Here is a 15437-nt window from a genome sequence, read left to right as displayed (position 1 = left end):
TCCCAAACACACCATTTTACCCTCCCTGGTAATTTGTGTATGCATACTGAACAAGCCAAGCAGGCCAAGTGGGCTGTGTGCACACACTTCTGGGTACAGAAGGAGACACAGAGGCGGAGGTCAAGTGCCTTTTAAAAGGCACAAGTGTGGGGAAGCTGACTACATTTCGTGAAGTTATTGTTTTATAAAGTGTGTTCCACTTCTATAACCATCAGCAATTACCCCTGGCCAGGGCAATTCTACCCTGTCCCTCCACCAGTGCTTCTGGCAGCTCCTTTCACGGGTCACTGTTCATCTGTTCCTCCTATCTCACCTCCACCCCAATTCCAGCCTAATGATCAGCACATATTTCTATTGGACCAAACTTCAGTCTGTAACTAAACAGCACAGCTGGCCTCAATGCAACTCATTACTGTACAGAGAAGATTCCAAAAGGAGCTAGGAAGGAGGGCCGGGCTGGATAATGAAACTTTTTATATCTGAATTGCACAAATCCCCACCAAGTAATTTCAGCATAAAGCAAACCAAATGGCAGACGAAATGATGTTAGTACTTTGTAGTTTACTTCATAATACATAACCTCTAATCCATATCCGTCATCTTGTTTCTGCTTTTAATTCTGCCATTTCCTCTTAAAATTTAGGGTTTAACAAAGACAACAGGGCTACTGTTTGCCAAATCGCAGCTATTAATTCACAGCATAGAAAAGTCAAAGCTATAGCAAAAAATTGCTAATCTGCACAACTTTAAAAAATAGTTCAGTACATTTTTGTTATAAAATTCATTTACAGGAGGTTATTCACATGTACTTGTCAAATTTACTCCTGATAATTCACAAAAACATACAACTCAACAAACTGTGCACAATAAATCCAAGGCAAATTATATACAAAGAAACAAAACAAGCTTTTAAGTAGCACATATTCATTTGAAATAACTAATATTGAAAGAAGACAGGGAACTTTCTTTTAATGCCATGGCAAAGACGAAGCAAAGAGCCACACTTCACACCTTGTAAAAAGAATAGCCCTGTTCAACAACGCTGCGCTGACAGCCACATCAGGAGGGGCCACGGTGAACACAGGAAATGGCTTTGGCAAATACTTGTACCAACTGTAACGAGTGAAGTTTCAAAAGTAATGTGAGGTACAACTGCATTCCGCTGTGAAAGGCCGTCAAAGGACACAGGCTCGTCTGTTAGAAAGGATGATCTAGTTCTACCATTAATTCTTGCAGAATCAGATCTGCTGAGTGGTGAACCAACAGGTGAACACAACGTTAAGAACAGGCATCAAACTTCACTGGAAATAATATTGTTCAGTGTGTGGCAGCAAAATATGCATTTTAGAGAAAACTTATTTCTCAAATCATGTGTTAATAGTATTAACATGAGCAGCGTGAGAGACATCCTGACCCCAACTGTTTTTGCCATGCCTCCCTTTAGAAGCTTAGGAGTTTGTACATTCCCTAAGTGGTCACCACTACAAGTGTCTGCTAAAATGGGCACTTCATCAAGATAACAGGAAAGCAAACTTAAAGTAACGAGATTTCTTCCCAAAGGCACATGGAAGAAGCTGATAGAGCCCTTGACCCAGACAGAGTGGGACCCATCCCTACCCGTCCTGAACTGTCGCACACTGCATGGCCAAAGACAAACTCTCCACCCCCACAGAGGAAGCAGTGGCTGACTCTGGGGACAAAGCACTCTAGGAAGTCACCTGCTCCCTGGGTTTCAGGAGTGTTCAGTTGACATTAGTCAGATGTCTGGACACCAGTGAGGGAGACACAGGTAATGAAATCAAATGCTCAAACTTTTGGCAACCGAAAGTTGTTTTTTAAAGCTCTTTATGATCTGCTCAAGTAGAATTTCTAACACAAAACCCTTTTTTGCTTGAAAAGCAGATGACAAAGGAAATGTCAAATAATGCACATGAATCTTCAGCTATTTTCCAACCCCCAAATGAGATAAGGGGCTGCACAGCATTCACTACAGACCCCTAGTTTTTACAACTGTCAACTGTACATTCTCATGTTTAGGATACTCCAGTTCACTGTGTGGATATTTGGAAAACTGGACAAAATCAGGCAGCCCACCCCTCCCTTGTCCTGAGCTTCCTCGATCTCCATTCACCATGACCAATTTTTTCCCCCACAAAAGCACTATCACCTCTAATAGTAGCTGGAAACACCTATCAGATATTCTAAACAGCATGTATTTTTACCAGGTAGATGATTTCTGAAGATCACAGGAAGTCTACCACTCTCTTCCCAGTTCTGAACTCCTCTGGTTACGCTTCATTTTAAATCGGGTGCTTCTTTCCCGCCCAAAATATTCTATTTGGCCTGCCCCAGTGGTTCCCAAGCTGCTTGGTGATCAGAATCCCTTGGGAAATGTTGAACACACAGCTTCCCAGGCTTTCTGGGAAACTAGTTAGATCTGTCTGACAATCTGTAAGCTGAGGCGATTCTTCCACAGCTGACCCAGCGCTAATCTAGCATTTGGCAACCAAATGTCTGTACCTCACCAGTCACACAAAGCTCACAATATGCTGGGAGCATTTGAATGATAGCTCAAGAATTATTCTTTCACTCCATATTCTTCTCTCTCAAGAAGATTAGGAATTTTAGCTAGGGAACTATGTGCATACTGAAACAGGTAAATGAACTCATCACAGAAATATAATACCATGGGCCAATGCACTCTATCTAAAAATGCACCATGTCAGCAAGACTTTACCTAACATAACCGTGCTGCCCAAAGTGTCCCCTACGAGACTCCAGGTTTTTGGGGGGTTTTTTGCTTTTTTTTTTTTTTTTAAATAGAGCCAGAGACACCTGACCCACCAGCACTAACTCAGCTTATTCCAAGCTGGGCTGTTAATCAATCTGTCTTGCCCTAACAATGGCTGGAAGGACCCGCCCTCCTCCCATCTTTTTTTTTTTTTTTGTAATATAAAGTTTGTTCTGTTGAAAAATGATTAACATTTTAAACAGGGGGAAAGAAAAGCGGTCTACTAGATTAAATTTTAAAAGGATTTTGTTATTTGCTATACAAATATACATTTCAACTTTTACAACATTCACTCCAGTCTGACCTCCTTGTCTATAGAAGACTAAGAGATCAACATTTCCAGTCTCTGACTTCAAGGACATTATTACGGATACACAATGCCCTCTGAAAGCTTTTGCAAATGACAGAAAATACTGAAGATGACCAGAGGCTCAGGTGTTAAGGATGCATTTTCCATGTTTTCCAACAGCACACAAACTCCTTACAAAAAACAAGCTTATCTAGATGGTCCCACGAGCTGGTCATCTTCAGTTTACAATATGCTGTGGCTGCTGGCCCATGTCACTGGGCTTTCCTATAAAAGCTTTCTTTTCTTGGAACTGCTGTCCTCCTGCTCCAGTGTCCTCTTGTCCCACCTAGAGTTCCTCCTGGTGTGATGGGTCTCGGAGCCACACTTTTCCTGCTCCCCCTCACTGAAAGCCCTGGCCTCTCTCCTGTGACAGAGCTCCTCTTCCGGGTCATCACATTTGCTCTGACACGTGGAAGCCTCGGGACTGGCAGCTGGAGGTTCGCCCCGCAAGGGAGGTTTGTGGCTGCTCAGAGCAGCCACTACAGCAGCGGGCTGCTGTACATGGCTCAGGTCCTGGTGAACGACAGGGAAGCCCGGCTCGCCCGTAGGAGGTGTTGCTCCAGGATGCTGGGGGCTCGAGGGTTGTGGATCCCAAAGGAATATTCCTCCTTTGACCTCAATGCCCATCCTCTTCAGCAGTCGTGGGTCCTGAAGTTGGTCATGAACAGGAGGTCTTTCAGGGTCCTTTGAAGTAACAGTAAGAGTAATTTCCTTGGAGTCAGAGGGTGTGTGGTATGGAGAAGCAGCAACAGATGTCTTGGCAAATCCACTGTCTAGCTTGCTGCTGGGCAAACCACCCTGGGGTCTGGACCCCTCTGGGGCTATGGTAGGAGGGTGAGTGAGACTTCTCTGCAGCACAGGCTTGAGTTTCAGAATCTTCACTGCATCATGTCTATAGTTTTTCTCACAGGTCTTAATAATGGCACCACGCTTCTGAGCATCCTGAATCAGCTGATTCCAATGCTGGTTTTCCTTGAAACAATGAGAAGGGAGAAATAATTATACCCCAAAGAGACACTGCTTGGGAAGCATAGAGTTCCGCTTTCATTTCTGAACAAATAATACATATTATTGTATGAACATATTCTCAAGATTCATTACTCGTCAGACAAGGATGAAAGGAAAAAATAAATTCAAATACAAAATGATAAAGTCCCATTCCTAAAAAATAAGACCTGGTCACAACCTATAATGGAGAACTTCAACTTTTATTTATTTATTTTTTTTTTGAGACAGACTCGCTCTGTCGCCAGGCTGGAGTGCAGTGGCGCAATCTTGGCTCACTGCAACCTCCACCTCCCGGGTTCACGCCATTCTCCTGCCTCAGCCTCCCGAGTAGCTGGGACTACAGGCACCCGCCACCACGCCCGGCTAATTTTTTGTATTTTTAGTAGAGACGGGGTTTCATCATGTTAGCCAGGATGGTCTCGATCTCCTGACCTCGTGATCCGCCCGCCTCAGCCTCCCAAAGTGCTGGGATTACAGGCATGAGCCACCATGCCTGGCCGAACTTCAACCATTTTTATCAGTGCATTCAACTGCAATGCAGGTCTGCACTAGTCACTAGGAGCATCATGTTGCTATTTATATTTCAATAAATTAAAATAAAAAATTCTGTTCCTAAATTGCATCAGCCACATTTCAAGTACACAGCGGTCACACACGACTAATGGCTATTGTACTGAGCAGTGCAGACACAAAACATTTCCGTTATCACAGAAAGGTCCTTTGGACATTGGTGATCTAGAGTACTGCCTACACCTCTTGGCAGGGCTAACGTTCTGAAACAGGAAGGTCTGGTTTCAGAAAGCAAACTTCTGAGTGCATGTGACTATTCTAGAAAAAGGCCCAAGGCTTTCACTGGATTTCTAAAGGCCTCCCAAACCCCGAAAGGCTAAAACATCTTCATCCACCGAGATCTCAAGATATCATCTCACTTTCTGCCTGTTTCCTACAGGAGCTTAAGATATTAAATCCCATCGGGAAAGTCGCCAAACACATGCATCTCTCCTCTCTTCCCGAGTTCCTTCAGAGGAGGCTGCTGCTTTACAACCACTAGAATTCGGGTCTCTTTAGAAAGAAGAAAGAAAAGAAGAAAAAGGATAGCTACCCTCTCATGGGGGCTCCTGTACTGTTCATAAAGGTATGTTAGGGAAGCAGTGAGGCTGCACAGTATTTACTTGCTGTGTGACCTTGGTCAAGTCACTTGACCTCTCTGAGCCTGTTTCCTCATCTGTAAAATAGGAGTAATATTTTATTTAATGGATTCTAAAGTGCACATTGCTTTCACATTTTAGCATTTCTGACCTTGGGGAGCCTCTTGGCCATGTACCTATCCTTGGAGATTACATGATGAGGCAATTATAACCCTTAGACTTTTAGTCAATAAACCATTTAAAAATCTTGCCTGAAAACCTTCTACAGACATTTTCTGATAAGACAAGATAACACCAGCATTAAAACTTATGCACTGGGCCAGGTACAGTGGCTCACGCCTGTAATCCTAACACTTTGGGAGGCCGAGGCGGGCGGATCACCTGAGGTCAGAGGTTCAAGACGAGCCTGGGCAACATGGTGAAACCCCGTCTCTACTAAAAATACAAAAATTACCCAAGTGTGATGGTGCACACCTGTAATCCCAGGTACTTGAGATGCTAAGGCACGAGAATCACCTGAACCCAGGAGGCGGACGTTGCAGTGAGCTGAGATCGTGCCACTGCACTCCAGCCTGGACAACAAGGTGAGGCTCTGTCTCAAAAAAAAAACACAAAAACCAAAAAAACCTTATACACTGGAGATAAAGGGTTCTAAGAAATCCTGGAGACAATGGTGAAACTCTTAGCAAATGCTAAATTGCCAACCTTATTACTGCACTGGGGATGAATGACAACACTGATGACTATGGATTGGGAAGTGATTCATTCGTGCTAGATTCTGAAAGTGAAATATTTTTAGGAATATCTTAACCTATTATTTTACTTGTATTTTCTATGTATGGATAAGAATATGGTAAAAATCTGTCTAAAGTCTTAAGAGTCCTTTCAATAAATATGAAAGTTCTAAGTGAAAATAAGGCACTGTGTCATAGTCTAATAATGGTACATAAAATAGTGGTGCATATTATAATGAATGGTTTCTTGAATTTGATAAACTATGGTAATAAGCTGACTTCACAGTAGTTTTTCAAGGTTTGGAGAAAGTCATGTGACCAGAATAAAATGCTTGGCCCAGTGGCTGGCATACTGAAGACAGGTCTGTGGAGGGAGCGCCAGGCTCTGGGGCTCAGTTCTCTTTCTCACTCAGATCTCTAGAGATCCTTAGCCTGTGGCTCAAACACATATGTGAAGCAGATGGCCTTGCGATTTTTGCTAAGTTCACTACACCTAAACTTAGTGTTTAATCCATTCCTAAGATCACAGAAACAGTTCTGAGCAGGCACTATTAGCCTTGGTTTCTCAGAGGAAATCAAATGCTTTAATGATTGATCCCATTTCCATAAGGGGAACTAGGCTAAAAAATTAGAAACAAAAGTAAACGAATCCCCAAAACAACAAAGAAAAAGCCCAAGGACAAAAAAAGTTAGGAAGCCCAGCTGACATGTCGGGAAGTTTCAGATTCTCGTCTGTCTCTTTTTGTAGCACTGCCTTCCTAGAGTGAAGACAATGTCGGTGCCATTAGCTGGAGGTCAGTGGTCTGCACAGTTGTGGAAGTGTGACCCAGGGGCTCCCAAACACTGTCTAAACAGAATGTGAAAAAGGGTTACAGAATAACCTTCCAAACCCCACTTCCCATGTCCTCCTTGGGCTGCCCTGCCTCCTGCACCCCACCCTTCACAATCACGATGCGCCTCATCCATCCAGAGTGCACTGCCAAGACACATCAACACCATGAGGTGCCAACTTAAGGGAGGATGAAAAACAGTAGTGCCCACGAAGCCTCCTTTAATCAAGGCATCGCTAAAAGATGTATCTCTAGTAACATTTCATTTACTTGTCAGGTTTAAACATGATCAAAATCTGTGATATTAAATATATTTGTCTTGTTTTGCTCAACTGTACAAATAAGTGTTAACAGGCTATTCAATTGATAAGAGATCACGTTTTAACACTCAGATGCTTATGGTCACAGGAAAAGCTATTTTTAAAAATCCAAACCTATATTTTGAGATAACTATAGATTTACAGGAAGTTGCAAAGAAAGTACTGAGAGGTTGCATGCACCCTTCACATGGGTTCTCCAAATAGTGATAAAAATCAACTTTTTAGGCCGAGGTGGGATGACTTTAGCCCAGGAGTCTGAGACCAGCCTGGACAACATGGTAAGACCCTTTCTCTACTAAAAGTACAAAAATTAGCTGGGTGTGGTGGTACATGCACCTATAGTCTCAGCTACTCAGGAGGCTGAGGTGGGAGAACGGCTTAAATCCAGGAGGCGGAGGCGGCAGTGAGCTGTGATTGTGCCACTGCACTCCCGCCAGGGGAAAACAACTTTTTAAACTTTCAAGTTATACAGAAATTTTTGTGAGACAGGTGTAGATCAGTGAGATTAATTTAAAGGCTTTTAATTCTAAAAAGAGATTACCCCAGTGAATCTTAGCCTAAACAAGCAGGAATGGAAGTACAATTTCAAAGAGAGGAAAAAATAAAATAATATTGCTTTCTATTCCACTGGATATATTTAAGAGTGATGTAATAATTTTAATTGCTGTATTTTAAAATGTCAATATTGATAATACATCAGAAGCATAATCTTCAGTAATATTTAAACTTACAAAGATTTTTTCTATCAACTTAAAAATAGGAGGTACATAAAAATAAACGATACACAGCTTTTAAAACTTCCTTCAGAGCAGGCACACAAACGACAAAGGCTGGAGGTGATAGAGGAGTGAAACGAGAAAGAAGGTGTATCTGAGCGCCACCTGGTGGCAGGAACCAAAACCAGGGGAAACAGCCACCAAGTTGGCTCTTCTTAGATGAAATCAATGACTTCATAAAAAAGAGAAATGAGGAAAACTACAAAGTTATTACCCCTAATAAGACAAACAGCAAATACGTGCTACATCTAGCTGTGATATCAGTGAATTAAGCTGTACCATTTGTCTACTGAAGTTGGAAACTCGTACACCTCCTTCCAGAGGGGCGCCTGTCCTGGCAGAAGAATGCCGGAGGCGCTAAGTGCTGGAGAAACAGAGTGAGCAGCACAGCTCCCAGTGCCAGCAGAAAAGCAGAGCAGAGCACGCGCCTGCAAACTCTCTCTGGCATTAAGCTGGGCCAATAACAGCCACATTTACTGAGTGTTTACTAAGTGCCAAGCAATTGCTTTGGCACTTTACATTTGTGGGTTTAATATACCTTCTTAACAATAATCCTATGATGTGGATAATTTGTTTTAAAATGGTCACCTTGAGAGCCCAGTGTAGATACTTGGGTTCTGGGCTGAAAAAAGGCGAATGGTTCACGTGTACACAAAAGCTCCTAGGAAGAAGTTGCTGGAAAACATAACAACCATTATTTTGTAATCCAGAAATCATTTACACTTTGATGGAAAATAAGAACAAAAACTCAATCCAACAACAGTAACAATGGGTAAACTTCTGAGCTCTCTAGTACCTACCATCAGGGTCCTCAAATGTCCGAGGATGAAGAGGCTGTACTTGGCTCGTGTGATGGTGACATTCAATCTCTGCAAACTTGCCAGGAATCTAGGCAATAAAAAAAGAGTTCCTTCTTTGTCTAGAATGACTTAACATGCCCATGTGAGACAAAGGTGGACTCTAGAATGACTCAACGTGCCCGTGTCTGACAGAGGTGGAATCTAGAATGACTCAGTGAGCCCGAGACACAGGTGGACTCTAGAATGACTCAACGTGCCCGTGTCTGACAGAGGTGGAATCTAGAATGACTCAGTGAGCCCGAGACACAGGTGGACTCTAGAATGACTCAACGTGCCCGTGTCTGACAGAGGTGGAATCTAGAATGACTCAGTGAGCCCGAGACACAGGTGGACTCTAGAATGACTCAGCATCCTCATGTGAGACACAGGTGGACTCTAGAATGACTCAGCGTGCCCGTGTGAGACACAGGTGGACTCTAGAATGACTCAGCATCCTCATGTGAGACACAGGTGGACTCTAGAATGACTCAGCGTGCCCATGTGAGACACAGGTGGACTCCAGAATGACTCAGCGTGCCCATGTGAGACACAGGTGGACTCTAGAATGACTCAGCGTGCCCATGTGAGACACAGGTGGACTCTAGAATGACTCAGCGTGCCCATGTGAGACACAGGTAGACTCTAGAATGACTCAGCGTGCCCGTGTGAGACACAGGTGGACTCTAGACTCAGCATGCCCATGTGAGACACAGGTGGACTCTAGAATGACTCAGCATGCCAGTGAGACACAGGTGGACTCTAGAATGACTCAGCATGCCCATGTGAGACACAGGTGGACTGCAGGCAGCTTTTCCAGGACTCCTTCACTCCTCTAGAAGTCACAGTGCTTTCTTACTCTCCGTCCCAATACAGGGTACCGGGCACAGAAGAATTCCTATTAAAAACAGGAAACAAACCAAAACCTCGGGGCTTCCTTCAAAGTGATGCATCTATCAATTTCCTATTTTTACCTGGATAAGATAATTGGAAATTTTAACAGTGCAATCTTGAAGCCTTGAAAAATCCTAAAAATGTGGTACCAGCCTAATCACTTTATTCTTACATTTAAATATATCTAGATTGTTAAGATATTGTAGAACTAGTGTAGAAATACATGAACACCAGATAAATATTTCAATAGATCAGAAAAAGAGCTCAGAAATAGAATTGATGTATGATAAAAGTGAAATTTCAAATTAGCTGGGAAAGGAAGGACTATTTATAAACTGACCCTGAGATACAACTGGGCTCTGTATATGCAGCCCATCCCAGGGAGGGGCAAAGATTACTTTAATTACTATTTTATTTGAAAACAAACTATTTATAACCTGTAAATTCTGTCTGCTTCTCATGACAAGAAACAAATAATCATGTAAGAGTCTTGGGCTTGGGATATTTTCTGTCACTCATACAGGTGTCCTTAGCATCTTAAATAAACTGACAGTAGTTAAGGTGAACAAACTTAGCCAAAGCAGGAAAACACAGAAAACAATGACACTTTGATACATACCATGGGGAGTAACATGCCTCTGCAAAGTATAATCTAATTATTTCTTTGAATCTTATTAAATAAAAGAACAGATTCACACTATGAAATGGGTTAATATAAAAGACACCAAGGCCGGGTGCAGTGACTCACGCCTGTAATCCCAGCATTTTGGGAGGCCAAAGCGGGAGGAGCACTTGAGCTCAGGAGTTTGAGACCAGCCTGGGCAACGTGGCAAAACCCTGTCTCTACAGAAAAATATAAAAATTAGCTGGGTGTGGTAGCACATGCCTGTAGTCCCAGCTACTCGGGAGGCTGATGCAGAAGAATCGCTTGAACCCAGGAGGTGGAGGATGCAGTGGGCCAAGATTGCACCAAGATCTAACAGTGGGTCTATTTCACAACTTAAAAGAGAAACTTTCATAACACAGGTTTTCACAAAAGAGAATTAAGAAAGCAAATGGTGTTCTCTAACAGTGATAATGAACCTAATCCTGAACTATAAACAAGCAACAATGTATACAAGTATAAAAGAGCAACAATGACAGTAACTCACCCAATTGAACCTTGCATGCTATTTGCTCTGACACACGTAACAATAACACAATCCTTCTGCCGACCCTGGAATGCATCCACAGTGTCTACTTCTGCTGGTCTATTTACAAAAGAGAAACATATTTACTGGAAAGAGGAAGATAATTATTAAGTATACATATTTATAAACTAGTTTTTTGGGTTTTTTTTTTGAGACGGAGTCTCACTCTGTCACCCAGGCTGGAGTGCAGTGGTGCAATCTCAGCTCACTGCACGCTCCGCCTCCCGGGTTCACGCCATTCTCCTGCCTCAGCCTCCTGAGTAGCTGGGACTACAGGTGCCCGCCACCATGCCCAGCTAATTTTTTGTATTTTTAGTAGAGACTGGGTTTCACTGTGGTCTCGATCTCCTGACCTCATGATCCGCCCGCCTCGGCCTCCCAAAGTGCTGGGATTACAGGCGTGAGCCACCGCGTCCGGCTTAGTTTTTTGGTTTTTGACAGTCTAGCCTCACTCTTGTCCAGGCTGGAGTGCACCAGCATATTCATAGCTCACAGTAACTTGAACACCTGAGCCCCGTCTCAGCCTCCTAAGTGGCTAGGACTACAGGCATGGACCACCACCCTAATTTTTCCATGTTTTGTAGAGATGGGGTCTTGCCATGTTGCCCAGGCTGGCCTCAAACCCCTGGCCTCAAGCAATCCTTCCACCTCACCCACCCAAAATGTTAGGATTATAGATGTGAGCCACCATGCCTGGCCTTACAGTCTTTATTTTTAAAAAAAACTTTAAAAAAAAAAAAAAAAAAGAGAGAGAGAGAGAGAGACAGAGTCTCACTGCGTTGCCCAGGCTGGACTCAAACTTCTGGGGCTCAAGCAATCCTCCTTGCCTCAGCCTCCCAAGGAGATGCATGCACCACCATGCTCGGCTGCTAAGACATTTTAAAAACATTTTCTTGGAGGTTAGCCTGAATTTCCTCCTCTCTCCATTCCCTGGCAACCACTAATACACTTTCTGTCTCTACAGATTTTCTTATACTGTGAGTTTCACATAAATGGAATTACAAAATGTGATTATTTGTGACTGTTCCCTTAGCATAACATTTCCAAAGTTCATCCATGTTGTAGCATGTAACAGAACTTCATCCCTTTTTTCATTAATATTTCATTGTACCACATAGTACAAGTTATTTACTAAGACTTAGTGTTAAGGTGGCAGCGCTCCCCAAATTGATCTACAGATGTAATCCAACTGCCTTTTTTACAGAAATGGTCACGCTGATACTAAGTCTTTGGCTGGGCATGGTAGCTCATGTCTGTAATCCAAGCACTTTGAGAAGACTGTGTGAACTCAGGAGTTTGAGAACAGCCTGGGCAACTTAGGAAGACCTTGTCTCTACTAAAAATGAAAAAACACACAAAAAATGCAAAAAACAACACAACACTAAGTCTTCCAGTCCATGAAAACAGGATGTCTTCACATTTATTTAGGTGGGTTTTTTTTTTTTTTTTTGAGATGGAATTTCGCTCTCGTCGCCCAGGCTGGAGTGCAATGGAGCGACCTCAGCTCACTGCAACCTCCGCTTCCCGGGTTCAAGTGATTCTCCTGCCTCACCCTCCAGAGTAGTTGGGATTACAGGCGTGTGCCACCATGCCCAACTGATTTTTGTATAATTAGTAGAGACACGATTTTACCATGTTGGCCAGGCTGGTCTTGAACTCCTGACCTCAGGTGATCCACCCACCTGGGCCTCCCAAAGTGCTGGGATTACAGGCATGAGCCACTGCACCCGGCCTATTTAGGTGTTCTTTAATTCCTTTCAACAACGTTTTGCAGTTTTCAGCGTACAAGTCTTATACTTCTTTGGTTCTATTTATTCCGAAGTGTTTTATTCTTTTTGATGCTATTGTAAATAGAATTGTTTCAACTTCCTTTTCAGATTGTTCATTGCTAGTTGCATCAAAATATAATCAACTTTCACATATTAATCTTGTATCCTGCTAAGCTTATTATCTCTAATAGTGCCTTTGAATGGCTTTGTTAGGGTTTCTAGAAATAAGATCATGCCACCTATGAAGAGAGAGTTTTACTTTTTTCTTTCCAGTAAAGATGCTATTTATTTATTTTCCTTACTTAACTGCTCTGGCTAAAACCTCTAGTACAATGTTGAAAAAAAGCAGTAAGAGTTTCAAACATCTTTCCTGATCTTAGAGGAAAGGCTTTCATTCTTACCATGAAGTATAACGTTAGCTATGAGTTTTTTGTAAATGCCTTTTATTAATAAAAAAAGTTCCTTTGTATTCTTTTTTTTTTTTTTTTTAAATCATCAAAGCGTTTTGGGTTCCGTGCAACTTTTTTTTTGTATCTACTGAGCTGATTATGTGGGTCTCCTCATTCTTCTAATATGGTATATCATATTGATTTTCATATGTTGAAGCAATCTTGCATTCCTGGGATAAATCCCACTTGGTCTTGATGTATAAATCCTTGTAATAACCTGCTGAATTCAGTTTGTCACTATTTTGTTGAGGATTTTTGTATCTAGTCATAAAGGATTTGGATCTGTAGTTTTCTTGTGATACTTTCCCTTGACTTTGATATCAGTGTAATACTGGCTTCAAAAAATGAATCTGAGTGTTCTATTTATTGGAAGCATGTTAGAATGACTTGTGTTCATTCTTCTTTTAATATTTGATAGAATTCACCAGCTTAGCTTGGTTCTGGGCTTTTCATTATTGGGAAATGTTTCATTATTTGTTATAAAGGTCGGATTTTTTCTTTTTTTTTTTTTTTTTTGAGATGGAGTCTCGCTCTGTCACCCAGGCTGGAGTGATGCAGTGGGGCAATCTCAGCTCACTGCAGCCTCTGCCTCCTGGGTTCAAGCGATTTACCTCAGCCTTCCGAGTAGCTGGGACTACGGGAGCGCGCCACCCCGCCTGGCTAATTTTTGTATTTTTTTCAGTAGAGACGGGGTTTCACCATGTTGCCCAGGCTGGTCTCAACCTCCTGACCTCAGGTGATCTGCCCGCCTCAGCCTCCCAAAGTGCTGGGATTACAGGTGTGAGCCACCACGCCCAGCCTACAGGTCTGATTTTCTGTTGTTTTCTAGATTCGATTTTGGTAGCCTGTGTGCTTCTAAGTTAAGATGATTTTAAGGTTATGGATCGCCAATATTTAATCTTTAATTTTACTGCTGAGGTAAGAAGGAAACAAAAACATGATTTTCATTCTATACATAAAGGCAATACAAGGGTTAAATCATTTATTTAAAGTGAAATGTTACTTTTAGTCTTGCTAGAACAAGAATTCAGATGAACAAGTCATGGAACTAAAAGGTAAAGACCTGGCAAGTTTCTTAGTCAATTCCACTGCCAAGGAGAATGTTGACATTCCAACTGCCAGGAAGTACCCTGTCTACCCAGGAGCCACACAGCACAAGTCCATGAAAGCCAGCAGCATCCCAGCTTCCTCGTGCCGTATCACCAATTTGCACAGACCACTCCTTAAGAGTTTCCCTTTTCTTCTTTCCTTCTATATCCTCTCATTCTAATTCAACAAGAAAACTGGAAATATTTATAAAAATGCCTCACCCTTTTCTATCGAACTCTTTGTCCAAATCCTTCTGAATCATCGTCTTCTGGGCCTTGTAATGAGTTATTATGCCAATGTTTCGAAAACTAACATCCTTTTTTTTGTCTTTAATAAGCTTAATTATTTCCATCACCAGTTTTATTTCTTGAACATTTATATATGAGCTAAACAAGATGGAAAAAGAAAACACAGTGTTATCAAAACTAACAGCAGGCTAATTGCTAACTTAAGTTCCACTGAGTTTGTTTCCCATTATAGTAAAGGGCAGGCAGATAGGCTTCATCTTTTATTCAGCTAGCAGTGACTCCAAGAGGCTGTTACAATGACCATTAATATGGTATATATGAATAAATGTGAAAATACTATGGTAAATATGAATACATGTGAAATGCCCAGTGAAAAATGAAGTTGTAGAGAGAAAAGAGTTTGAAATCAACTGAAGTTTAGGCACCACTTTCTTCATCTGTTGAAACAGGGAGAGCAGTAGTAAGAACAGCAGTATTAATAAGAACAAAGATGTGAATAAGAGATAGCTAACATGAATTAAGGATTAACTATCTTCCAAACACTGAGAAAATGCTTTACATGTATGATCTTCCTTGTCCCTCACCACTGGCTGCATACAACACACACCACACAACCGAGCAGCTGCCATCCACACAGACTCAATGTGAAGGATGTGTCCCACTTGACCCCAGTTGAACAACACGGGGCCCTGGAGCAGGTTCATGTCCTCTTTGTAGTCCTCAGCAGCCTCATATCCTGCACTCTCAAGCCCTCCTGAAAACACATGCTCCCTCATGACCATACCGGACCCGAAATGCACCAAGACCAGGGGATGCACTGCCCCATCCCTTGATTCCTGAGGCTACCTTACCCGCCTTGCTTTACGAGCCTTAAATACCCATTCTCCTAACTTTGAGACTTACTAAATGGACAACCCAGTCAGCTAGCGATCTCTTCCATCCCTGAAATCTTCATTTTCCTTGGTCCCCTCCCAGATTAACCCTCTCTGGTCAACATTCCACTCAT

The 15437-nt window shown here is 42.3% G+C and overlaps 1 protein-coding gene across 16 annotated transcripts in view; it reads right to left on the bottom strand.

Annotated features, from left to right (window-relative positions):
* Nucleotides 1-541: 541 nt before the first annotated feature.
* The window catches only part of SETX (senataxin), a 95947-nt gene continuing 81051 nt past the window's right edge, over nucleotides 542-15437 (bottom strand). For 8 of the 16 annotated variants that reach the window (XM_054659213.1, XM_063788116.1, XM_016961925.4 and 5 more), the window contains 5 exons: nucleotides 14405-14569; nucleotides 10838-10936; nucleotides 8757-8844; nucleotides 8545-8631; nucleotides 542-4112 (listed from right to left, as the gene is read on the bottom strand). In XM_054659213.1, the coding sequence (XP_054515188.1) occupies nucleotides 3366-4112; nucleotides 8545-8631; nucleotides 8757-8844; nucleotides 10838-10936; nucleotides 14405-14569 (1186 nt within the window). In that variant the 3' untranslated portion in view covers nucleotides 542-3365. Of the gene's footprint in view, nucleotides 4113-5250; nucleotides 5374-8544; nucleotides 8632-8756; nucleotides 8845-9538; nucleotides 9691-10837; nucleotides 10963-14404; nucleotides 14570-15437 lie in introns of those variants that run through there. The other 8 variants (XM_054659216.2, XM_520331.9, XM_024345946.3 and 5 more) reach the window with 6 other exon arrangements.

The sequence above is a fragment of the Pan troglodytes genome, chromosome 11, assembly GCF_028858775.2.
Source record: "Pan troglodytes isolate AG18354 chromosome 11, NHGRI_mPanTro3-v2.0_pri, whole genome shotgun sequence".
In the NCBI taxonomy this organism is placed as follows: Eukaryota; Metazoa; Chordata; class Mammalia; order Primates; family Hominidae; genus Pan; species Pan troglodytes.
Note: the sequence above shows the minus strand (reverse complement) of the source record. Positions and strands in the feature narration are given on the sequence as shown.